Genomic DNA, 26,828 nt, shown 5'->3' with positions numbered 1-26,828 from the left:
CAAAGGCCAACCTTCCCTTGATGGGCCTCCTGCCTCGGCTCCCAGTTCTGTACCAGAGCCCCAGAGATGGAGGGGCTCAGGATAGCAGGTGCATACCTGAGGGGTACCTTTGGGGCCCTGAGAATCATGTTGGGGTCAGCTCTTTGGAGAGGGAGGCCAGAGGCAGGAACTGGTAAGGTGGAAGGTGAGAATCTCAGCTGCCCCAATCACTTGTCAAGCTGGATATCAGCCCCACTGCACTTTGGACCCTTACCACCCTGGACGTGGTCCTGGCAGCTCCCAGGATGTCCTTTGGGGGGAAGGGCTAACAGTCTTTGTAGGGCACCAGAGCCAAATACAGAGCTTCTGGCACCTACCGGAGGTTCCCCAGCAATCAACCCTGGCCAGGCAAGATACTGAGGGCAGCCCCAACACAGACCAGCACAGAGCACATGGCCTTCATGGCCTCACCACCTGCAGCTGAACCTCTTCATTTTACAAGAGAGGACAGGGAGGCAGGGAAATGGGATGTGGATCCCTAGGGGCCCTCTCCTCTCCTAGCGAGTTCCTAGTCTGAGTCTCTACCCTGTCTCCCAGACTGACTACCACCCACTCTCCTCTGCTAACTCTCTCTTTTCACTCCTGCCCTACCCCACCCACTGTCTAGTTTTGCAGGTCCCAGTTGTCCAGCTGCAGGAGGGAAAGAGTGGACAGGGAGATCACACAGGTCTGGGGGGCCTTGCTTACCTTCCCCCAGAGGGTCCAGACTGTGGAGCATGAGCCGATAGATGGTGCTGCGGATGGTGCTGTTGTGCAGAGAGGCTGAGCTGCTCCCTCGGGTCAGCACGGACGGGAGCTGAGCGGGAGAGAGCAGCACAGGCCTCAGTGGGCCCCTGCTTGAGCCAGGGGAGGAGCCACCCAAGGGCCTCACTTAACTCTGCCTCTATCCCACAGAGATCAGCATGAAAGCACAGGAGCCTTCCTGGGCCTCCCTGTGTCCTCCTCCTCTACCAAGAGACCACTCTGCTTTCTTCTCAGCCTCCCCTCAACTCTTCCACGAGTGACCAATTCTACACAGGTACGGAGGAATTCCCTAAGGACTCACCAGGGAGCAGCAGACAATGTGTACTGAGGACACCACATTGCTAAGGGTCTGTCTATCCCCAAGAGCACCCTCATAGAAGCACACACCCACACCCACACAGACTCAGTGCACATGGGTACAGCCCTTCGCAGTCCACAAACAGCATCGTGGACTTGATCACTGCCCCATTCCCAGATATAAGAAAAGCTGGGAGCCCTTCTACTGAAAAGGAAATGAAAACTCAACAAGTTCATGCAGGGTGTAAATGGAAGAGTCAAGACTAGCACCCAGGTCCAGACTTGTTTTCTACCCATGTGCTCAAAAACTTTCACAGGCACACACATACACACATGTATAGGTGCAGACACACACAGACAACACACACTTACTCATAGCGAGACAGATTTACAAGGGAGCATCCAAAGATAGACAAATGCTCCTTCCCTCGTCCCTCTACCGGCCCCACACCCTATACCCCAGCCCCTCTTTCACTTTCCCCATCCCTCTGGCTCTGAACTCTTTTGCCATCTAGTGGCCGTGGTACCACAGTACTTTACAACAGGCCTAGGGACTTTCTTTGGATGGGGGAGGTTTCATTTAGGCCTAGCCTCCCTTCTCTAAGATCCCATACTTCTTCCCAAACACTCCATAGGCCAAAGGCGGCTAAGGCTGTTCTTCACAAACCGCAGACTCCTCAGCCCCCAGTGCCCCTCTGACGGTTCTCTTAGGTCTGGGCATTCCAAAGCCAAATAGGCTTTTGATCAATCAAGCCATGTGGGGCTTACGAAGTTAGTTCCTCTAGTGCATTCATTTACAGAATATGAAGCCCAAGCTCACACTGCAAGCTAGTGGCAAAGCCAGCAGTGGCATTCTAGCTCCCAAACTAGCACCTCCTCCAAGGCCACCTGGGGTTGAGAGTCCCTGGCAAAGGAGCCACTCCTTCCCTGGCTCAGCCTGGCAGCACTCCCAGGAGCTTCCCAGACCTGACCCAGCCCAAGACCCCCAGCATCAGGGCCACAGTGCCCTGAATCTGTGGCTGTCCTCTGAGACCCGCAGTGTCCTCACAGGGCAGACTCCAAATGGCACCCACCTTAAGCTTCTTGTTATCCTGTAGCTCATCCACCGCAACTGCCCCATCACCTGGCTGCAAACAGGGACAGGAGTCACAAGATGTTTGGAGAAAACCTCACTCTTTCTCCCTACTTCCCTCTCTCTCCAGGAAGCCCTCAGGTTGGAACACAGAAACATACCCAAGATAACCTGGCCTTCCACATCCTGGCTTCAGCCTGCACAAATTGTTCCCAGTCAAATGTGTCCATTCACTGTGGTTCAGCAACAGCACCTCTTTCAGTCCCTCAAGTGCGCCATCCTCTTTACCCAACTTGAAACCCTCATCACAGGGTGCCTGTCTAGCCCTCTTTCATGCATTTCCATTCTTTTCCTTCATAGTACTTTCCCCACTTTGTGTTATTTGAATGTTAGCAAACATGCAAATACATCTATTACCCACTAGCATTTTGAAGACAGACTGCCTATTTCATTTACCATGTATGTCCAGCATGAAAACACGGTAAGGGTTCAATAAATATTTGTTAAATGAATGAATGAACTATCCTCAAAATACACCTCATCTATTCCAACTCCTATTCCCTTGTTCATGCCTTTTCCCTGTGCCTAAAATGCCTTCACCACCCATCTGCCAAATTTTCAGATATAGAGCTTTCCCAAATGGCCCCTTCCACCTCCCCCATACCCCAGCTCACTCTGATACATCTCTCCTCAAAAGCAATATAACAACACTGAGCACATTTTGTGATACCACAATCTGGCTCTGTAAACAAATTAGTGCTAGTGTCCCGGGGAAGCTGAGGGCAGCCCCCTGGGAAATGGGACGGCCCCAGAAAACCAAGATGAAGGTTTACGAAGCCCACAGTATGCACTGTTTGGACTGCTAGCTTGCCACTCCGCATTTACTGCCATTTGAACTTTCCACATATAAGAGTTAGACAGCTAGACTCCACAATTTTTGGCCATGCAATAAACTTGTGATACAGTCATCTCTGTTCCCCTGAACTGTGGCACAGTGTTTGTACACAGTAGGTGCTCACTAAGGGTGAGTGAATGGATACTCCCACTGGCCTCTAGTGCCATCTTCAGGCAGTAGAGTCACTACAAGCTGCCCCACTCACTTCCTCCCATTGCCTCTCCCACCTCTTACCTCCATGGCCAGAACTAGAACTGGACTTGCTACACTCCCTTCTCTGTTCAGCTCAGAAAACACAGAAAATACTGCCTAATCCAGGGCTTCCTCCTCAGCCACCCACCTAATATATTCATTCATTCAGTTATTTCCTGAGCACCTGCTTATTTACATGGTGCTGTGCTAGCACCATAGGGATACAAAGATGTTTAGATTCTATGTCCAGAAGGGAATTGAGACAAATGAAAACACAAACACATGACACAGCAGAATACTTTTCAAGAAATGAAAGGCACAGAGAAAGGTGCTGTGCTGGGATGGAAAGAAAGGCTTCCTGACGCAGGTAGAATTGGGGTAAGCTTTGAAGGTTGGGGCCGGTTTGAATGTTTGGATACACATTGAATAAACAAATGACTAAATTAATGAACAAATACCCAAGCAAATTAAAGAGTCTTGGTTCCATAGTGTAATAGTTATCACGTTGGCCTCATAAATTAATGTAACAGAACAGAAGTAACCAACCTGAATACAAAGAAGAGCACTGTGGATTTTCTGATCAAATCCCCTGACTCTTTCGCAACATACCTGTAAGTTTACTGGGATACTGGAGTCTATAGCACTGACCCCCGCGGGCCCAGCCAACTTCCTATTTATCATAACCAACCTTCATTCATTGAGTTCTTGGAAGCAAAGAAGGATGAGGGACTAGACCACCCTTTGGGATGGCTGGTTCTGTCCACAGAAGGACAGGAGAGACACACTTTTGTCTCATGATGCCCACGCCTCCTGATTTCTCTGCAATTCACATTTATTCAAGCCAAAACACTTCTCTATTGGTTCACTTCTCACTGTATATATCAATATCTTCTAACCTCAGCATGCACTTCTAACTTTCTGAAGACCTTCACATCCATGTTCTCATTCAATACTACTAACTCCGTGAAGTAAACAAGACTAATACTACTGCTATTTTGATAGATGAGAAAGCAGATGCAGGATTCTGTGACTTGCCTGCACTCACAAAGATAGTGACAATCCCAATCTCCTAATCTCTATTCAAGGATTTTTGTTGTTGTTGTTTCGTTTTTTACTAAATCACATTTCTTTTCCCAAATTAAGAAAATTAGGTAAGACTTCCGGTCAAGATGGCGGCGTAGGTACACGCAGTATCGCGTCCTCCCACAACCACATCAAAGTTACAACTAAACTACAGAACAACCATCATACAAAACCTCCTGAAATCAAGCTGAATGGAAGTCCTACAACTACAAAATTAAAGCAACAGCCACATCCAGACTGGTAAGAGGGGCGGAGGCGGGAGGGGCAGTGGCACAACGGGCTGGTCCCACACCCACGTGTGGTGGATAAAAATCAGGAGGATACCTCGGCTGGGAAGGTCCTTCCTGAGGACTGAGGGGTCCCTGTCCCACACCAGGTGCCCCGCTCAGGGTTCTAGTGCCAGGAAGAGAAGTCCCCATAATTTTTGGCTGGAAAAACCAGCAGGAACTGAGGCTCAGGGAAGCTGAAGCAGCTGGAGCCCCAGGCAGCTCCTTAAAGGGCCCGCGCACGGACTTATCGGACTCTCTCCCTCTAAGCTTGGAAGGGAGGCAGCTCAAGGGGCACCAGAGACATACAGGGAAGAACTGAGCTGTTTGTCACTGGAGCGAAGGCTGGAGAGGGGGCTTTCTCCGGGACAAACGTGCTGTCAGAGGCCTTTGTTCCTTTGGTGAGCCCTTTCCTGGGGTGGCAGACAGCCGCCATATCTGGGACACCAACAACCTGGCTCACACTGGTAGCCCTGCCCTGGTGACTCCCTGAGGCCCCGTCCCACCCAACTTTCAGGCCCACCCAAGCTGTTGCCACTTGCTTAACCATAGGATTGCCCTGTCTTGGATCCTACTTCAGGTTTTCCCTAAATTCTTTCAAACAGCATCTGGTCTCAGCTAGCCCCATACTGCTCATTAAGTAATACACAGAAACAAACACAGGAAGGCAGCCAAAATGAGGAGACAAAGAAACAGGTCCCAAATGAAAGAACAGAACAAATCCCCAAGAAAAGAACTAAGCAAAATGGAGATAAGCAACCTAACAGATGCTGAGTTCAAAATACTGCTTATAAGGATGCTCAGTGAACTTAGTGAGAACCTCAGTGAACTTAGTGAGGGCCTCAAGAGCATAAAAAAGGACCAGTCAGAAATGATGAATGCACAGTCAGAAATGAAGGAGGCATAAACTGAAATAAAGAATAATTTACACAGATTCAATAGTAGAGTACGTAAATCCAAGAAGCAAACCATCGATTTGGAATATAAGGAAACAAAAAACGCCAAATCAGAACAGCAAAAAAGAAAAAAGAATCCAAAAAAATGAGGATAGGGTAAGGAGCCTCTGGGACAACTTCAAGCGTGCCAACATTTGCATCTTGGGGGTGCCAGAAGGAGAAGGGAGAACAAGAAATTGAAAACCTGTTTGAAACAATAATGGCAGAAAACTTTCCTAACTTGGTGAAGAAAACAGACATACAAGTCCAGGAAGCACAGAGAGTCCCAAATAAGATGAACCCCAAGAGGCCCACAACAAAGATACATCATCATCAAAATGCAAAAGGTTCAAGACAAAGAGAGAATCTTAAAAGCAGCAAGTAACCTACAAGGGAGTTCCCATAAGACTGTCAGCTGATTTCTCAAAAGAAACTTTGCAGGCCAGAATGGAGTGGCAAGAAATATTCAGAGTGATGAAAAGCAAGAACCTACAACCAAGATTACTCTATCCTGCAAAGCTGTCATTTAGAATCGATGGCCATATAAAGACTTTCCCAGACAAGAAAAAGTTAAAGGAGTTCATCACTACCAAACCGTTATTATATGAAATGATGAAGGGTCTTTTTGAAGAAAAAGATAAAATATATGCACAAACAAAATGGCAATGAATACATATCTATCGACAATGGAATCTACAAACAAAATGAAAAGGTAGAACAGAAACATTCTCATAGATACAGAGAACATTTTGTTGGTTGCCAGATGGGAGGGGGGTTGGGGGAATGGGTGAAAAAGGTGAAGGGATTAAGAAGTACAAACTAATTGCTAGACTGACAAACCTCAAAGGGAAAGGGGTTGGGGGGTGGTGGGAAGAAATAAACTAAAGAACTTATATGCAAACCAATGGACACAGACAAAAAAGGCGAGAGGGGGGCGGGAGTGGGGAGGAGGGGGTCAATGGGGGAAAAATGAGGAACATCTGTAATACATTCTACATTCAACAATAAAGATTTAAAAAAAGAAAAAGAAAAAGAAAATGAGGTCAAATCTATATTCATTCCTTAGTGACTCTGTTTCAAATTATTGAGGTAAATGAACATGAATATCTGTCTACATTTGGGTATGGTTGATGGGTTCATTGATGGGTACAGAACTGGCAAGCAGGTGCTCCCAGAGTATGCCTTCATTACAAACACATTTCCATATCCACACCACACCATGCCATTCTCCCTCCTCATCACCCCACCTTTTCCTTCTCCTCATGACAATTAGCAAAGGGGCTGAGGAAACTGAAGAGGATGTCTTCATGCCAGCCAAGCCCCCAGCACCTGTGATGCATCTTGCTGAGAATCAGCAATGGGATCCCTTGCAGCTATTCATAGGAACCTGGGGAGGAAACATGTAGCTTGTCCTCCTGATTTTCAGTTTCTATCTCCCACCCATGTAGCAGTTAATCATTGACCTCTCCCCTTCTGGACATACACCCCTAACACATTTCCTGGACCACACACTTTAGCCTCATTTTTTTTTTTAAATTTTCAAGGACATTTTTGCATTTATTGTCAGATAGAGCTGGGGGGGGGGGAGAGAGGAAGAAAGAGAGAGAGAAATATTGACATGAGAGAAACACATCGACTGGCTGCTACCCACACGACCCCAACCAGGGCCGGGGACAAACTGCAACCGAGGTACGTGCCCCTAGCGGGAACTGAACCCAGGACTCTCCGGTCTGCGGGCCGACGCTCTGAGCCAAACTGGCCAGGGCTAGTCTGATTTTTCATAACATTCATTCAAGAAGTATTTACTAAACCACTGGTCTGAGTCTTGCCTTCGCCCAGGATACACTCTATTTGGGGACTCTTCACTTTATCCCTTCACTGAGTATAGTCTTGCACCCTAATCCACTCATTTGTCTAGGCTGGAAACCTGATGGTCTACCCAAATTCCCAGCCCACCTCCAATTAGCTGTCAGACCTAGTTCATGAAAGTCCTTAAATTTGTCCTCATCTTTTCCATTCTCTTGCCCACAGCTCCTGACTTCTGATCTGTTCTTCTTCTGATTCATTCTGTACCCCTCATCTAGTGATCTTCAGAGCACAGCACATCATGTCCCTCGCCTGCATCCTGGAGGCCCACTGTCCTCTGAAGTGAGCACAGGCTCCTAAGCTGAGCACACACTAGCCTCCTGCTTTCCTCCAGTCCAGCTCTGTCCAACAGAAACAGAATGCAAGTCACATACATAATTTTAATTTTTTTAGTAGTCGCATTTTTTAAAGTAAAAAAAAACAAACAGGTAAAATTAATTTAATAATATATTTAAACCTAATATATCAAAAATATAATTCAATGTAATTAATATCTAAAATATTAATGAGATAGTTTACATTTTTTTACTAAGCCTTTGAAATCCAGTGTGTATTTTATACTTACAGTAATTCTTACTAGCCCCATTTCTTTCTTGTTTTAAAAAAGAATAATTTGCTGATTTTTAGAGAGAGAGGAAGGGAGAAGGAGAGAGAGAAAAATATGGATGTAATAGCCCAACACTAATTGGCTGCCTCCTCCATGCCCCCTACAGGGGATCGAGCCAGCAACCTGGGCATGTGCCCTGACTGGGATTCAAACCTGCAACCTCCTGGTACATGGGATGATGCCCAACCAACTGAGCCACACCAGCCAGGGCCCATTTCTTTTTCTTTTTTTTCTTTTTTATCCTCACCTAAGGACATTTTTGCATTTATCTTTGGATAGAGCAGGAGGGAGAGAGGCAGAAAGAGAGAGAGAGAAACATTGATGTGAGAGAGACCCATGGATGGTCGCCACCCACACGACCCCAACCAGGGCCAGGGAAAAATTGCAACCAAGGTATGTGCCCTTAGCAGGAACCAAACCTGGGTCTCTCTGGTTCACAGGCTGACACTCTAACTGCTGAGCCAAACTGGCCAGGGCCCATTTCTTTTTTAAAAACACATTTTTATTGAATGTATTGGGGTTATGTTAGTTAACACAATGATATAGGTTTCAAGTGTTTAATTCTATAATGCATCATCTGTGTATTGTATTGTGTGTTCACCACCCAAAGTCTGGTCTCCTTCCATCACCATTTATCCCCCCTTTAGCCTCTTCTACCTCCCCCCATCCCTCTTTCCCTGTGGTAATCACCATACTGCGGTTTGTGTCTATGAGTTTTGTTTTTTGTGGTTTTTGCTTAATCCCTTCATCTATTTCACCCAGCCTCCCAAGACCCCCTCTGACAGCTGTCAGTCTGTTCTCTGTATCTATGAATATATTTGTATTTTGTTTATTTTGTTCAATAGCTTCCATATATAAGTGAAATCATACTGTCTGTGTTTTTCTCTGACTGGCTTATTTCATTTAGCATAATACCCTCCAGGTCCATCTATTCTGTTGCAAAGGTAGGATTTCCTTCTTTTTTACACCTACTAACCCCATTTCTTTTTTTATATATAAAGATTTGTATATATACAAAGCCTGGGAACAGGTTTTGCAGGGGAGGAAGGCAGTGATCCGGGAAACACTAAAAGGAGATTCCGAAATGGCGTCAGAGTGAATGGAAGGTACACAGACCATCTTGCAGGACCAAACTGGAATTACAACTAAAATAAAGATAAATCGTGGGAAAAAAGCAACAGAAAAGCACCTTGCGAGGACGATATAACCAGGGCCACTGAATCAATCCTGGTAGGATTGCAGAGGTGCGAGAGGGGGGCTGGGAGTCCACAGAGAGCAGCGGTCTGAGCTGTGAGCAGTGCCCTCAGGGTGAAAGTCTCAAGCGGCTCCATAGCAGAGTCAGGAGAGACACTAAAATAGCCACAGCCACTCACCTTGGGCTTCAGCAGAGGGAAGGCAGACTAAACTAGAACTGTGTGGGGATACTCGGAATTTGGAGGGCACTCAGAGCTTTTGCTGAGTTGCAGCCATGCAGGACAGGGGCCATATTGCTCCTTCCCAGGGCCCAGGGGAGAGGCAGCAGCCCCTCCCTTGGAGATTCAACCCCAACCGGTGGGCCATTGAAATGCAAATTGAGGCTCATTAGCAACCAGCATCTTCCCCACCCTCAGGAAATCCCCTTACGCTGAACATATGAGAGAGTTTTTCATTCAACTGAGAACCCAAGGCTCTTCAAGTAACCGAGACTAATAGCTCCAGGTAAAAAACTAGAGGATAACTGAACAGTTCCTGGGCTTGCAACTCTACCCAGGAAAGTAAGACTTGACAGTGGTGTTCAAAGTGGGTCCTCCTTGGCTCATCCAAACCGAGTAGAGGAAGCCACAAACAGCAGAACACCAACACCCACAGGGAAAATTTGGCAGGCTCCAAAACCCACTGAGACAGCCAAAATGGTTAAACAATAAAACAAATCCCAAATAAAAGAACAAGAGACCTCTATTGAAGAGGAGATAAATGAAATGCAGATAAGCAAGTTAACAGAGCTAGAATTCAGAGCCATGTTCTTGAGGAAGAACAACAGCATGAGTAAGGACATCAACGCCATGAGTAAAGACATAGAAACACTGAAAATCAACCAATTGGAAATTAAAAACCACCAAGAAGAAATGAAGAATGACATAGCAGAAATAAAGAACACATTGGAAGGACTAAACAGCAGAGTAGAGGAAGCTGAGGACTGGATCAGTGAATTAGAAGACAGGGTAGAAAAAAGTCAACAAATCGGAAAACCAAAAGGAAAAAACAATTTAAAAAACAGGAAGACAGCTTAAGAGAACTGTGGGACAACTGGAAACGTAAAAATATTCACATCATAGGAATCCCGGAAGAAGAAGAAAATGAACAAGGGTTAGAGAATATATTTGAAGAAATAATGACAGAAAACTTCCCTAATTTGATGAAGGAAGAAGACATTCAAGTTCAAGAAGCACAGAGAGCCCCAAGTAAGAAGAACTCAAACAGACCCACACCAAGACACATAGTAATTAAAATGCCAAAAATTAAAGACAAAGAGAGAATCCTAAAAGCAGCAAGAGATAAGCAACAGGTTACCTACAAAGGAACCCCCATAAGGCTCTCAGCTGACTTCTCAACAGAAACACTACAGGCCAGAAGGGAATGGCATGAGGTAATCAAGGTCATGAAAAACAAGGATCTGAATCCAAGACTACTGTATCCATCAAGGCTATCATTCAATATAGATGGTCAAATAAAGAGCTTCCCAGACAAAAAGAAAAGCTAAGGGAATATATTAGCACCAAACCAGCACTGCAAAAAATGTTAAAGGACTGCTGTAATTAGTAGAAGAAATAGGAAGAAAAATATAACCATACTAAACAAAAATGGCAATAAATAAGTACATATCAATAATCACCTTAAATGTAAATGGATTGAATGCTTCGATAAAAAGACACAGAGTAGCTGATTGGATAAGAAAGCATGACTCATCTATATGTGTTTACAAGAGACCCACCTCATGACAAAGAACTCACATAGGTTGAAAGTGAAGGGATGGAAAAAAATCTTCCAAGAAAATGGAAAAGAAAAAAAAAAAACAACTGAGGTAGCAATAATCATATCTAATAAAATAGATTTCAAAATGAAGGCCATAACTAGAGACAAAGAAGGCCACTACATAATATTGAAAGGATCTATCCAACAGGAAAATATAACCTTGATAAACATATATGCACCCAATATAGGAGCAACAAAATATATTAAAAATCTTCTGGAGGACTACAAAGGAGAAATCGATAGCAATACAATCATAGCAGGGGACTTTAACACCTCACTGACATCACTGGATAGATCCTCTAGACAAAAAATTAGCAAGGAAACAGAGACTCTAAATGAAGCACTAGACCAAATGGATTTAATAGATATCTACATAGAATCACACCCCAAAACTACAGAATTCACATTATTGTCAAGTGCACATGGAACATTCTCAAAGATAGACCACATGTTAGGACACAAACTAAGTCTCTACAAGTTCAAGAAGATTGAAATCATATCAAGCATCATCTCAGATCACAGTGGCATGAATCAATTGCAACAAGAACATGCAAAGACATTTGAACACATGGAGGTTAAATAGTATGTTATTAAACAATGAATGGGTTACCATGGAGATCAAGGAAGAAATTAAAAACTTCCTGGAAACCAATGAAAATGAACACACAACAACACAAAATCTATGGGATGCAGCAAAAGCAGTTCTGAGAGGGAAGTTCATAGCACTAGAGGCCTACCTCAAGAAACTAGAAAAATTTCTAATAGACTATCTAACCTCACAACTTAAAGAACTAGAAAGCAAACAAAAAGAAAACTCTAGAGCAAGTAGAAGGAAACAGTAAAGATCAGAGTAGAAATAAATAACATAGAAACAAACAAAAACGCAATTCAAAGGACCAATGAAACAAAGAGCTGGTTTTTCAAAAAAGATAAACAAGATTGATGGACCCTTAGCTAGACTCACGAAGAAACAAAGAGAGGGGACCCAAATACACAAAATCAGAAATGAAAGAAGAGAAGTAACAACTGACACCACAGAAATACAAAAGATCGTTAACAAATACTATGAACAATTATATGGCAACAAATTCGACAATCTAAGTGAAATGGACAAATTTCTAGAAACACACAGTCTCCCAAAATGAAACCGGGAAAAGACAGAAAACTCGAACAGACCAATAACAACTAAGGAAATTGAAGAGGTAATCAAGACTCTCCCAGCAGTCCTGGCTGGTTTGGCTCAGCGGTTAGAGTGTTGGCCTGTGGTCTAGAGAGACCCGGGTTCAGTTCCCGCTAGGGGCGCGTACCTTGGTTGCAGTTTGTCCCTGGCCCTGGTTGGGTTGTGCGGGTGGCAGCCACTCGATGTGTCCCTTTCATGTCAATGTTTCTCTCTCTCTCTTCCTCTCTCTCCCTCCCGCTCTATCTGAGCAAAAAATGAAAAAATGTCCTCGGGATTAAAAAAAAAAAAAAAAGACTCTCCCAGCAAACGAAAGCCCAGGCCCAGATGGCTTCACAGGGGAGTTTTACCGAACATTCAAAAGAACTAACACCCATTCTCCTCAAACTATTTCAAAAAATTCAAGAAGAAGGAAGACTTCCAAACTCGTTTTATGAGGCCAGCATAATTCTAATTCCAAAACCAGAAAAAGACACTACAAAGAAAGGAAACTACAGTCCAATATCCCTGAAGAACATAGATGCCAAAATCCTGAACCAAATACTAGCAAATCGGATCCAGCAATATATCAAAAAAATTATTCACCATGACCAAGTGGGATTCATCCCAGGGATGCAAGGCCAGTACAATATTCATAAATCAATCAATGTGATACACCACATAAACAAAATGAAGGATAAAAACCACATGATCACATCAATAGATGCTGAAAAAGCCTTCGACAAAATCCAGCACCCATTTCTGATAAAAATGCTCAGCAATGTGGGAATAGAAGGATCATATCTCGACATAATAAAGGCCATATATGAAAGACCTACAGCCAACATCATACTCAATGGGCAAAAACAAAAAGCATTCCCCTTATGAACAGGAACAAGACAGGGATGCCCACTTTCGCCTCTCTTATTTAACATAGTACTGGAAGTTAGCCATAGCAATCAGATATGAAGAAAAAATAACAGGGATCCAAATTGGAAAGGAGAAAGTGAAACCGTCATTATTCACAGATGACATGATATTATACATAGAAAACCCTAAAGTCTCCATCAAAAATCTACTAGACTTACTAAATGAATTAGGCAAAGTAGCAGGATACAAAATTAGCATCAAGAAATCGACGGCATTCTTATACACCAAGGATAAACTCACAGAAAGAGAAACTGAAAAAAATCCCATTTACCATCACAGTTAAAAAAATTAAGATACCTAGGAATAAACTTAACCAAAGAAGTAAAGGACCTATTTGCAGAAAACTATAGTAAATTGAAAAAAGGAATAGAGGAAGATATAAAAAAGTGGAAGCACATACCTTGTTCATAGATTGGAAGAATTAACATCATTAAAATGTCCATATTACCCAAAGCAATCTATAGATTCAATGCAATCCCCATCAAAATACCAATGACATATTTCACAGAACTAGAACAAATACTTCAAAAGTTCATATGGAACCAAAACAGACCCCGAATAGCCACAGCAATCTTGAAAAAGAAGGACAAAGTAGGTGAGATCACAATACTGAATATCAGGTTATACTACAAAGCTACTGTAATCAAAACAGCCTGGTACTGGCACAAGAACAGGCATACAGAACAGAGAATCCAGAAATGGACCCAAGACATTATGCTCAATTAATATTTGACAAAGGTAGCAAGAGCATACAGTGGAGTAAAGACAGCCTCTTTAAAAATGGCGTTGGGAAAATTGGACAGCTACATGCAAAAAACTGAAACTAGACCATCAACTTACACCATATACAAAAAATAAACTCAAAATGGATGAAAGACTTAAATGTGACCCGTGAATCCGTAAAAATTCTAGAAGAAAATGTAGGCAACAAAATTTCAGACATCATACGCAGCAGAATTTTCACTGGTACATTACATAAGACAACAGAAACAAAGGAAAAAATGAACACATGGGACTACATCAAACTCAAAAGCTTCTGCACAGCAAAAGAAACAACCATCAAAATGGAAAGGTAACCACTGTATGGGAGAGCATCACTGTCAATGATACATCAGATAAGGGGTTAATTTCCAAAATATATAGAGTACTCATACAACTCAACAAAAGGAAGACAAAGAACCCAATTAAAAAATGGACAGAGGAGCTAAATAGACACCTCTCCAAACAGGACGTGCCAATGGCCACGAGACATATGAAGAAATGCTCACATCACTAATCATCAGAGAGATGCAAATTAAAATAACAATGAGGTATCACCTCACACCTGTCAGAATGGCCGCCATCAACAAATCATCAAACAACAAGTGTTGGCGAGGGTGTGGAGAAAAGGGGACTCTTGTACACTGCAGGTGGGAATGCAGACTGGTACAGCCACTATGGAAAACAATATGGTGTTACCTCAAAAAATTAAAAATTGCCTGGCTGGTGTGGCTCAGGGGTTGAGCATCTACCTGTGCACCAAGAGGTCACCGGTTCAATTCCTGGTCAGGGCACATACCCAGGTTGTGGGCCCAATCCCCAGTGGGGGGCATGCAGGAGGCGACCAATCCATGTTCTCTATCATCGATGTTTCTATCTCTCCCTCCCTCTCCCTTCCTCTCTCTAAAATCAATAAAGAAAAATTATTATTTTTTTTAAATTAAAAATTGAATTGCCATTTGACCCAGTGATCCCACTTCTAGAAATATACCCTAAGAAGCCTGAAACACCAATCAGAAAGAATATATGTACCCCCATGTTCGTAGCAGCACTATTTACAATAGCTAAGATCTGGAAACAGCCCAAGTGTCCATCAGTAGATGAATGGATAAAAATGTTGTGGTACACAATGGAGTACTATGCAGCTATAAGAAAGAAAGATCTCTTATCCTTTGAGATGACACGTAGAGACCTGGAGAGTATTATACTAAGCGAAACAAGCCAAGCAGAGACAAACAAATATCACATGATCTTACTTATGTGTGGAATATAATTAACATAACAGGGAGGAACAGGGTAGACCCAGAGACGTGGAAGTAGGGTACAGACTAACAACCCTCTGAAGAGCGGGTGATGGGGAGAGGGAAGAGATAAACCATAGAACTTATATGCATGTACGCATAAACAATGGACACAGACTACAAAGCTGGGGACACAGTGGGTGGGATGGGGAGGAGTGTGTCAATGTGGAAAAAAGGAGAAACATCTGTAATAAAAATAAATTAATAAAAGAAAAAGAAAACAAAAAAAAGATGTCAACTTTCTTATAATGCTTTTATTTATTTTATTTTTTTCAATTACAGTTTACATTCAGTATTATTTTGTATGAGTTTCAGGTGTATGCATAGCAGTAAGACAAGCATATACTTTACAAAGTGGTCTGCCTAATATTTCCAGTACGCAACTAACACCATACATAGTTATTACAATATTATTGATTATATTTCCTATGTTGCACTTTACATCTCCCTGACTATTTTGTAATTACTAATCTGTACTTCTCAATCCCTTCATCTTTTTCATCCAGTATCCTAACGCCCCTCCCCTCTGGCAACCATCAGTCTGTTCTCTGTATCTATGAGTCTGTTTCTGTTTTGTTTGTTTGTTTACATTGTTCTTTAGATTCCACATGTAAGTGAAACCATATGGTATTTTTCTTTCTATGACTGACATATTTCACTTAGCATAACATCCTCTAGGTCCATCCGTGCTGTCACAAATGGTAAGATTTCATTCTTTTTTATGGCTGAGTAATATTCCATTGTGTATATATAACACAGCTTTTTTATCCACTTGTCTATTGATGGGTTTCTTTGGATATATATCCAGAAGTGGAATCTCTAGATCATAAGGCAGTTCCTTTTTTTTTTATCCTCACCCATGGATATTTTTTTCACTGATTTTTAGAGAGATTGGGGGTAATGGGAGGGGGAGAGAAAGAGAGGAACCTTGATTGGTTGCCTCCCACACATGCCCTGACCGGGGCTGGGGATTGAACCTGCAACCAGGTACATGCCCTTGACCAGGAATTGAACCCAGAACCCTTTGGTTCATGAGCTGACACTCTAACCACTGAACCACACCAGCCAGAGCAAGGCAGTTCCATTTTTAATTATTTTGAGGAACCTCCATACTATTTTCCATAGGGCCAGCTAGCCCCATTTCAAGAGCTTAGTAGCTGCGTGTTGCTAGTGGCCACCATACTGGACAGTGCAGCTACAGTCTCTTCACGCTCTCATTCCCCTTAATTTCGTAGTAATGGTTTTATATTATTTTTCTTAGCAGGTTGGGTCCCATAAAACATGGATCAACTCCCACTCTTCCACTAGGCTGAGCTCCTTGAGGGCTGGGATTGTGCCTTATTTCTCACTGTGTCTCCAGATCCTACACAGGCTTCATACAAAGGGAGTCAATAAACATTTGCCAAATGAATGAAAGTTCTTTAGGGCTTAATCCTAGACTCTTTCAGAGTAGCATCAGCCAGTCTCTGATTTTAATTACCATACATTTGTTGGTAGCTCACAACTTTCTTTTTCCAGTCCAGACTTTGTTCCTAAGTTTCAGGCCCCTTTGTGCAACTGCCTCTTAGGCATTCCACTTGAAGGTGACATAGGTACCCAAACTCACCATTCCCAAGTGGGAACTCTTGAGTCTCCCTAAACCTGTTCTTCCTCGAGTCTTCCTGGCACCAGCATTTGCTCTGCTGCTCAAGCCAAAAACCTTGACTTCTCCTGTTCTCTCACCCTCCACATCCACCTCATCAACAAGTCCAGATGCTTTTGTATTTAAATCATCTCTCAAATTCCTTGAGGGGGGGGAGGGGATATATATATATATATATATATGATGTCCGCAACAGCCTCCTAACAGGACTCCCTGCTTCTACCCTGTACATCTACAATTCATTCTCTACACAGCAGTTAGGAAGTGACCTTTTAAATATGGCTCTTGTTGAGCTTCAAATACAATCTAAATTCATATCTGATCCACGGGCCCCTGCATGAAGCAGCTGCCACCCTCATCTCTGGCATTACCCTGTACCACTCACCCTTTACTCACTAGCCACACTGGCCTCCAACTCTTTCCTCTAATGCATCAAGCTATTTCCCCATCTGAGCCTTTGCAAGTGCTGTTTCCTCTTCCAGATCCTTCAGAACATGGGGTGTTCCCTTCTCATTCTGCAGATCTCTGCTCAGACTCCTCCAAGAGGCCTCCCTGCTCTCTTGATGAAGGGGGCCCACTACCTGCAGTCACTCCCCACACGCGCACTGCTTGTTTCCTTCACAGCATTTGTCACACTCTGAAATTGTCTTCTTAATTTATTTGTTTATCCATATGCCCACTACTCCACACTAAAAAATGTTCTGTTGGATTTATGTTTCCAATTTATATAGGTGGCAGAGCATGTAGAACTCATGCTGTTCTTTGTAGAATGCCATGAATATCTCATTTCATATTTAATCCCATCATGTATACTATAAGAAAATATACTATGTTGCATAAATGCATGTAAAATCTCAATAGCAAGCATACACACAACCAAAAAACAACAAGATATTGGCCCAGGCATGATCAAGTTTGAGTTTCTGTTAATATTTGTTTCTTAAGCATTCACTTTGTCATCTGCTAGCACCCACTAATCGGGAAACATTGAAAGCTTAAGAAATTTTTATGAGAAAAGGACGCTTAAAATTGTGAATTCTATTTTTACCATCTTTTCCTAACAACTGGAGGAAGCTGACTACTTACTACTCAAAGAGTTAAAGGAGGGAACTGCTCAGCCCAGGCTAGATGGGTTCTTTGAGAGCACAGTGATTCCCTGCAGCCTAGTATGGGCAGGGCCCGCAGAGGCAGGAGAGGCCCTGGTGGCTGCGTAGTTGCCCACGCCCACTGTAGTTGCCCACGCCCACCATCTCCACAGCAGGCAGCCTGCAGTACAGGCCACCAATGGAAGCCCTTGGGGTAAATGTCACCTTGACAAGAAAACCTAAAGAGGCCTCAGGTTTGTCTGCCTGGGGGTCCTGTTGGTTGAATAAACAATCCTGCCAGGAAGAAAATAGCTCCTGATACATTTAGGAAAGAGTGGCAGAGTTTCACATTCTGAAGTATTTGGGGGTCAGAATGTGGGTATGGAGTTTTCCAGGGACCCCAGACCAGACTCATTCCCTGCCTTCCATCCCTTCTCACCACTGGTGTCCCGCGGGTCTTCTTCCCAATCAATCATGCAAATGTCTGGTCCTTCCTGGCTAAACTCATCACTCTCTCTAAAGAAGGGCCCATTGTCCTTCAAATACGGATAAGACTTTCTGGCCAGGCTAGCGCCTCAGTTTTGCTGTTTGCTGGCTTTGAGTATGCACAGGCAAGGCAGGTCTGATACTTGTCATTTTTGGCCAGAACAAATACATTGAGAGCTTCAAAATCAGGTATAAAGTTTCAGAGCAAGCTAAATTAGATAGTGTTGATAGACATTTACCATTTCCTTATTGAGGTAATTCCTCAAAACAATACATGTCAGTTTGACAATGTTGTCTACAATATTTTAGGATTTGATTTTTTTTCAGCCAGTGTCAAAAGAGAGACCCTAAAATAGCTGCTATGTGTCTATGTCTGAAGCTACATTGTGTTCGGTTTTTTTCTGAAAATACTCTTAATTAAATTCTGATTAGAATTATTCCCCAAAAACTTATATCTTGGTTCTAGATTATTAGTTCTAGATTATTAAATAAAAAGTAAAATGTAAGGTCCTCCAGCTTAGAAACGCCACAGATATCAATTTGGTGCATATTCAAAAAGGAATGAATAGTTCTCTGCTGATCTCAGGTCTCCAAGTTCTTCAGGTAGGAGAAACCTGTGAGTTTGTTGCTCTTAGTAAAACACCACGTGGCCATTCCTATTCATTTATATACTGTCGGTGGCTGCTTTCACACACAACAGAGTTGAGTAGTTGTGAAAGACTATGTCACCTATAAAGTCTATAATATTTGGTATCCGGCCCTTTACAGTGAAGGTCTGCCAACCCCTGCACTAATTCATCCCATTTACTTTTCAGATGAGCAATCTTAGGCCTGCATGAAAAGCAAAGGGACTTTGTAGCACTTTGCACAGTGTTCCCTTTATTACAAATACTCTTGTCTAGGCCTGTGCCCTGTACTGGATGGGATACAACCTTTTCATTTCCCACACTGCTTATCATTTCAGTGCTTAATAATAAAGTCCTGTTGAATTGCATTGACTTGCCCAGGGTAACAGGGATAATTAGCAGTGGAACCTGGGTTAGAACCCAGTGGAAAGGACAACTAGCCATATAACTCTGGCTGAGTTAATTATCTTCTCTGAGGCTCTCAGTTTCCTCATCTGCAAAATGGGGATAACAATCTATTCCTTGTAGGGTTTTTATGAGAAGTTGGTGAGATAATGTATGTATGGACTAGGCCCTCCGTAAGTATGGATTCCCTTCCCTACTTCCTTCTCTCTTGAAACTGCTAGGGTTCCCTGAGGAAACTGAACCAAATAGTTATGGAGCTTCTGCTAGGGATGAGACCCTGTGCTCGGCCCTTTGGTAGATACAAAGATTGTTTCTCATTTAGTGGCAACAATGAGCTTTATGGTGGCTGCCCCCTCCACACCTCACCCCAGGCTGGCAACAGAGGAAGGGAGTGTCTTTCCTGTTCCTGTTTCTCTCTAAGGAGGAGAGGATCCTGCTGCCATCCACTTCTCTTCCCACTGCTTAGACTTCCTAAGCTGCTGTGACTCTGACCTTGCCTCCCCAGCCGTCCTCCTTGGCTCCCTATCACCCTGTCTGGCCTTGCCCCACTTCTCTGACGTCCTCACCTTTGGAGCATGGCTGATTAAATAAGCCCAGTATCCCTGGCCCCCCGCCCTCACCTTTGGAGCATGGCTGATTAAATAAGCCCAGTATCCCTGGCCCCCCGCCTTCCTGGGGTGATGCTCAAAGAAGGGACCCATTAGTCAGGGAAAGGTGTGAACCACTACGTCAGTAAAAGTAAGGTAGAGAGCAAGGTATATTCATTTTCATAGTTAAAGTAAAATAATTTACAGGGATGAATACATACTCTTGCATAAACCACCAAAATGAATACCAACCCAGTCAGAGAATTACCTTATGAATTCAAAACAGAATGGCTTGTCCTCTGTCTATCAGTGAAATACAGGATGACTGGACTCCCTCTGACCAGATCAGAGGTCTTGGCCAGCCAAACACTGACATAGAGGTATAAGCAAAGGCAGTTCCCTCTCTCTCTCTGGTTATGAGAAACCTGGGGTGAAACTCCAAATCCAGAGTTTTTAAAAACCATTTCAAAACAAGTATAGTTCTTGAGTTATTTTTAGTAGGCAGTGGTTAGTGCTGGGAAGTCTGAACTATAGGTTTTTAATTTTAAATAAATATAGATTTGCTTTCAAGCATAGCTAGTAATTCAACCTGCTTTTAAAAAATAATTCTGATAATTAAAAATTGTACTGGGTCTGTTTCAACAAGTAGTTAAGAACAGAGCTACAACTAGCACCACTCTCACTGGTTGGCAAACAGCTGCTACGAAAGCCCTTGAAGAGTCTCTGAAGTAGGTTACAAATTCTCTTTTGAAATCATGATTATGCTTCCTGTCCTTGGCAAGCTTTGCTTTGATGGTCTAGCTCTGATGAAATGGCAAATTTGAAATTTGTAGAGTTTAAAAAACACACAGAATTACTACAAAGGACTGGAAGCAGGCATTTTGAAAACCACTGGCCTGAAGTCTACCAGGCAGTAAATGCTTTTCTCAGACGAGAGCACCAGGCTCCCTCACCACCGCAGCAAGGCCTACCCTGAGAACTTCATCAGAGGGAGGCCCCTGCTTTTTCATAGGTAGTAATGGGACACTCGGAGCCTCCCTTTCTTTTTTAAGCCTCTGGCTCCATGAAGTAGCAGTCTCGTGGGAAATAGTGCTGAATGAGGGTGATGAAGACACTGGGTTCCAGTTCTGATACCTACTGGCTCTATGACCTTGGGTGGAACATTTCTCCTTTTTGAGCAATCTGCAAATAAGGTCATTGAAGCTTGGTTGATCAGATCAGACAAATAACCATTATGCTGGGCCTGCCAGAACTGAACTCACTTGGACACAGGACATTATCAGTTAATGTTAGAACTTCTGGTGATTAGCTGGACTTTATCATTTCCCCCAAGGAAGGGAAGGGGCATGTCCAAGTTCACACAATTACAACACAGGTTTCCTAATTCTCAGTTCCATGCTTTGACCAGAACACCACATTATCTCAAAAAAATCCTGAAGACAGTGTATTTTATCTCCTTTGTATCATGCATCTCCCAGACATGTTGCTGAGTTTGTTCTCCATCCTGCCCACTCATCAAAACTGCTCTGGATTAAGTAGCTAAGTCCTTCCATTCTTTGCACGCAAAATTCTGCTCACACTAGTGGTTTCTCTGAGACCTGAGACAGGCAGGCTGTTCGCCAACCTTTGCTCAAACTCAACCTTTAGGAGCAGGAGAGAAATGGGGTCTGTGTCCCTAAGGTGCCTTCACTTTAGAGTCTCAAGGAATAAACAACCTTGAGATTAATTTTCAGAGATCACTTCCCCAATGTAACCTTCCAGGTTATTGAATCATGCAATGCATTTAGTAGGAAGGTCCCTCATGGGGACAAAGAATTTCTTGGAAAGGAACTTTGGGGCAAGGAGCAAGCCGCAGGGTTAGCGCTCCTAGTATCTGGTTCCCAGTCAGCACACAGAGAGGGCTCTGCGCCCAGGGTTGGCTTGTGAGTGGCTGCATAGAGCTCTCATCTTTACTGTTGTAAAAACAATACAAAACTGAAAAAATCCTCCCCTCTTTTTTCTCAGACCCCATCCAAGCCACCAGACCCTCCAAATCTGCAATGTGAACAAATAAGATTAAATGATAATTAAAAATTGTACTGGGTCTGTTTCAACAAGTAGTTAAGAACAGAGCTATAACTTAGCACCACTCTCACTGGTTGGCAAACAGCTGCTAGATACACCCTAAATACCATGCACATAGAAGAGATGATCATTTTTCCCTGCCTGATATCTCCTTGGACATTTTACAAAGCCCAGCTCAAATGTTATTTCCAAAGACCCAGTCAGACCAACATGGGTTCAAATCCCGACTCTACCGCTTATTTGCTGTGTGACGTTGAACAAGTAGTTTGATTTCAGTAGGCCTCAGTTTCTTCCCTTGCCAACAGGGGATCATAATAATAACCATTTTATAGGATGATTGGGGGCTGAACCAAGGTCACTCTGGGCAAAGACCCCAGCATAGTGCCTGGCAGAGAACAGGACTCTAAATGTTGAATGAACAGCAAGGGAATCAAAGCACCCATCTCTTGAGGTCTGACCCAACACTTTCCATTCTTTAGTCCCGGCCTTCCCCCACCCTTTTCCCCCAAAGGGGCTAGAGAAGCCTAAGCTAGCCTCTTCTTACCTTGCTGAAGTCCCCTAGGGCCATGACCTTGGCCATTGGCCTCCTGTTGAGCTGCTCCTTCACCCAGAGCTCGAGCTTCTTGTTCCACTTCATAGTGAACACATAGGAGGCATAGGCCAGCAGCAGCAGCAGGCTCTCCCACCAGACAATGAGGCTGTCCAGGAAGAAGAGAATGAGCATCATCAGGTCAAGGATGTAGAAGGAGACATCACGGAATAAGGGCCACCAGGTGAGGTGGAGGATCTCCCGGGAGAATAGGGCACAGGTGCCGATGACAAAGAGGATGTTGAACACAGCAGAGCCCACGATGGTGCCGATGCCCACATTGCTGTGGGAAATGAAGACGCCGATGAGAGAGGTAAAGAGCTCAGGAGCAGAGCCTCCAGCAGCCATGAATGTGGCACCTGCCACATCCTCAGATATCTGCAGCTTGTCTGTGATGACGCCCAGGGCTGGGACAAAGTACTCGTCACACACAATGGCCAAGGCCACGAACACATACATCATGCCAAAGATGTGCAGGACCACCCACCCCTGCCGTCGCTCTTCCACACTGAACAGGTCTCGAGGGTACTCTGCTTTGGGGTGGAGGTCTGACTGGGTGGGGGGCAGTGCTGAGGGACTGGGTGCCTCTGGAAGCAGGGCCGTTATCAGGCTGGGGGAGGGGGTAGTGGGCATAGCCGGAGTGGGCTCCACAACCACACAGTGACGAACCTGGGTGGTCAGATTTGACCTGACGCTGGGAGATGCTGAGGTGCTTGGTGCTGTGGAAGGTCTCTTCGCCAGCTTCCAGAAGGTGGCTAAGGACATTCCAATGGTTGGTGCTCTGGTTCTGGATGAAGGATTCCTAACCTCCCAAGCAGCAGTAGAGCCTTTGGTTTCTGCTGGGCTGCTCCCTGTCATGGTGCTAATCGTCACTTGCCCCTCAGAGATGGCTGTGGTGTGTTCTAAGGCTGTTCCCTGGGAAGTCATCAGGTTGTTGGTTGAGCTGTTATTGTCCACTTTTCTGGGGGTAATCAGGGTACTCTTTTCCACTGTACTCCTAGAAGTCAAAATGTTTGTTTCTGTGTAATTTATCAGGAAAGTTGGAGTGTTATCAATTATTCCCTTGAGAGTAGTTGGGATGGTTTCCTTCACTTCTCCCTTGGAGGGGGTGGTCTCTGATATTTTGTAAGTTGCCATAGTTTCACTGTCTTTTACTGTTGTCCTGGGGGTGATCCCATGGCTTCTTGTCATTGTCATGAATGTGGATGGGGCAGAGTTTACTACTCTACCATGTGGGGATAAGGTGTATTTTTTCACCTTTCCCCTGGTTTGAGTTGGATGGTAGTGCTTCATTTCTCCCCTGGATGTTGTTGGAGTATAATTCTTTACTGTTGACCTGCTGGAAGTTGGGGTATAATGATTCAGTACTCCACTTGGTGTGGTTAGGGTGTTTTCCTTCACTCTTTCTGTGCCTGCTGCTGTTGGGCTATAGTTATTCTTGGGTACCGTTGGAAAGATGTTGGCTGTTCTTCTGAGTATATTGGGGGTGTTCTCCATTGTTATGCCAGGTTTTGCTTCCTTCTTGTCCACTGTGGCTTGGGGTGCCAGTGTCTCACCCTCCATTTCAGAACTAGCTGTTGGAGGGTCACTGCTCACCATCATTATCTCACTGCTGAGCAGATCCCGGCTGGCCAGTTTTACAGGGTGTTGAGAAGAGACTGCTGCCCACAGTGAGGGGAGGCCCTGGGGGCTGCTCAGGTGCTGATAGGTGGAACCGATGATCAACATTCCCAGTAGGAAGAGGAAGCGACTCCACTGAAGCCGTTTTGGCCGGAGTAACTGCCTTTTCTGCATTCCCATCCTGATGAATTTCCCCATGACAGCGAGTTATGCCAGGTTACAAAAGGCCTCTCATTCTGTCCATTGAAAGATGGGGGCTGTTCTGGGATTCAGGTTGGTGATCAGGAAAGATTTCTCCATGAAGCCCTGCCAAGAGATAGCTACAAACCTAGAGAGAGAGAGAGAGAGAGAGAGAGAGAGAGAGAGAGAGAGAGAGAGAGAGAAAGTTATTTGCCCCTAAGAAGAAAGCTGGGATCCCCCAAACCCTCACCTGGAAAAGAGTAACAATTCATGCAGGGACCTTTGTGGTAGAAGACAGATGTTTCTGTTGGAGCAAAACTACCTCTGCCCCTGCTCAGGGGGGAAATGTCTGCTCATGGGAAAAAGAGCATCTAGGGGTCCTCTGTACTGTGCAGGCGTGCCAGCAGCCTAGGTTCCTGAGCTGGGTCCACCCAAGGTCTGTCAGCACTCCTAGGCCCAAGCCCCAGGCCACAGATCATACCTTATCAATGGTAGAAGGGAGGTAAAAAAAAAAAAGACATAGTTTTAAACTCTGGACAAAAAGGGGCAGCAGTGGAAGACGGTGCCAAACACATAAAGACTCTGCATGTTTTTTTCAGACTGACTTAAAACAATTCCACCATATCATCCAGGGAGGATAAAGCTTAAAACTTAATGTCATGAAGGTTCCCAGACAGTGCGATATGGTGGAAGGAACTTGGAGAATGGAGTCAAAGGCCTGGAGTCCCAGCTATGTTGCTTGCCAGCTGTGTCACCTGGGACAGGCTGAGCTTCAGTGCCTCATCTGTAAAATGGGCATAACATAGATATTGATTATGCAAAGATGATCTCTGGAAGAACATCTAGAGAAGGGAAACTAAAGGCCAGGGGTCAAAAGGAGACTTACTTTTTAGTATATCTTACTGTTCAGTTTAACCATTTAATCTCTTTATTTATATAGGTGTTATATTTTAAATTTAAATTTAATTTAACTCAATGTAATAGTAATAACAATGTCTAGGTATGTAAATAGTAATAGCAATACCTATGTCACAGGCATGTTGGGAGAGTAAAACACATAGGTCTGTGAAGAGCACTGTACAGAATCAAGTGCTACATAAGGGCCATTTTACATAAGGATACAGGAGGAAAGAACATGAAAGGCCCTCAAAGAATGCCCAATTTATCAAGGGCACTGAGACCCAGCCCAAGTAAGAGATTTAAATATTTATTAAATCTCTAATCAATGTCCACAGATTATTACAAAAGAGTAACTAGGAATTATCAGTTTTATATATGAAGTAATCTATTAGAAGTAAGAGGAGTAACCTATAGAAATCTTAGGTGGTTAAAGGCAGAAGTTACTAACACTGTTCAGTATAACTCTCCATTTAAGATGTGAAGAACTTGAGGTTCGCCCTGGCCTGGTTGCTCAGCTGGTTAGCAACTCGCCAAGGTTTTGGGTTCGATCCCTGGTCAGGGCACATACAAGAATCAACCAAGGAATGTATAAAAAAGTGGAACAACAAACTGATGTTTCTCTCTCTCTCATAAATGAAAAGAAACTGAGGTCCAGAGAGACATGATTTGCTGTGTCACGCAGCTAGTGAATAGTAGTGCAGATGAGCCGTCTAATGCACCAGTCTTTCCAGCATACCATATTGGAGATGTAAATGCAGTTCTCTGAAAAAGCAAAAGAGGGACAAGCAAAAGGACAACTACGAGATAAGTAATTTTTCTTCTTTGTCCTTGATTCCTATAATTGTCTTTCCACTGTCCCCCTGTCCACCCTATCCTTTGCTATAAACTCAACACTTCGAATCTCCTAAAGAAACTTCGGAGGGTCTCTCTCTTTCTGGTGTGCCTGTGTTATTTAACAGAGCTGAGCTGGCATCCCAGATGATCCATCCTACCTAATCACCTACCTTCAAACCTGGACATCTGGGTGTCTTCTCAGTTCTGGAAACTTGTCAAAATCCAGGGTCTCAAAGAAGGGGTCTTAAACTGGACAGCAGGGAACACCCCATCCTCCTGCCCCCAGCTCTCCTATGGAATCCTAATTCAAGGCAGGGTCAGTTATGAAGGGCATCTCAGGGGAAGAATATCTAATCCCTGCTAATACCCACTTCTAAGAAGCTTATCAGGGCATTTTACAAGTTCTGGGTCTTGGTGCCTCTGCTAGAGACTAAGAGGGTGTACCTTCCACCAGGGACACAGATGGGCTTTCATTGGCTCCTGTAGTCAAGGGGGAAGCTGGGGGAACTTCTCAAACTTGCTTCTAAGCTCTGGGAATGAGAGGTGGTCTGAAGTTTCCCAGCTCATGGGAAGGAAAGATTCAGAATTAGCTCTGTGGGAACCAAGAGAAAGTGCCTAAGGCTTAAGAGATCAGAAGACCTCAGTGAGCACCACAG

At 43.9% G+C, this 26,828-nt stretch overlaps 1 protein-coding gene across 5 annotated transcripts in view; it reads right to left on the bottom strand.

The window, feature by feature from the left end:
- Positions 1-26,466, bottom strand: part of SLC24A1 (solute carrier family 24 member 1) — a 38,026-nt gene extending 11,560 nt beyond the window's left edge. The window contains exons 1-4 of one of the 5 annotated variants that reach the window (XM_036258698.1): positions 26,343-26,466; positions 22,594-24,586; positions 2,154-2,207; positions 727-835 (exon numbers count right to left, since the gene is read on the bottom strand). In XM_036258698.1, the coding sequence (XP_036114591.1) occupies positions 727-835; positions 2,154-2,207; positions 22,594-24,456 (2,026 nt within the window). In that variant the 5' untranslated portion in view covers positions 24,457-24,586; positions 26,343-26,466. Of the gene's footprint in view, positions 1-726; positions 836-2,153; positions 2,208-22,593; positions 24,587-26,342 lie in introns of those variants that run through there. The other 4 variants (XM_036258706.1, XM_036258716.1, XM_036258724.1 and 1 more) reach the window with 4 other exon arrangements.
- Between the last annotated feature and the right edge of the window lie 362 nt (positions 26,467-26,828).

The sequence above is a fragment of the Molossus molossus genome, unplaced genomic scaffold (genome assembly GCF_014108415.1).
Source record: "Molossus molossus isolate mMolMol1 unplaced genomic scaffold, mMolMol1.p scaffold_m16_p_1, whole genome shotgun sequence".
NCBI lineage: Eukaryota > Metazoa > Chordata > Mammalia > Chiroptera > Molossidae > Molossus > Molossus molossus.
The sequence above is the reverse complement of the archived record's forward strand: the minus strand, read 5'-3'. Positions and strand labels throughout refer to the sequence as shown.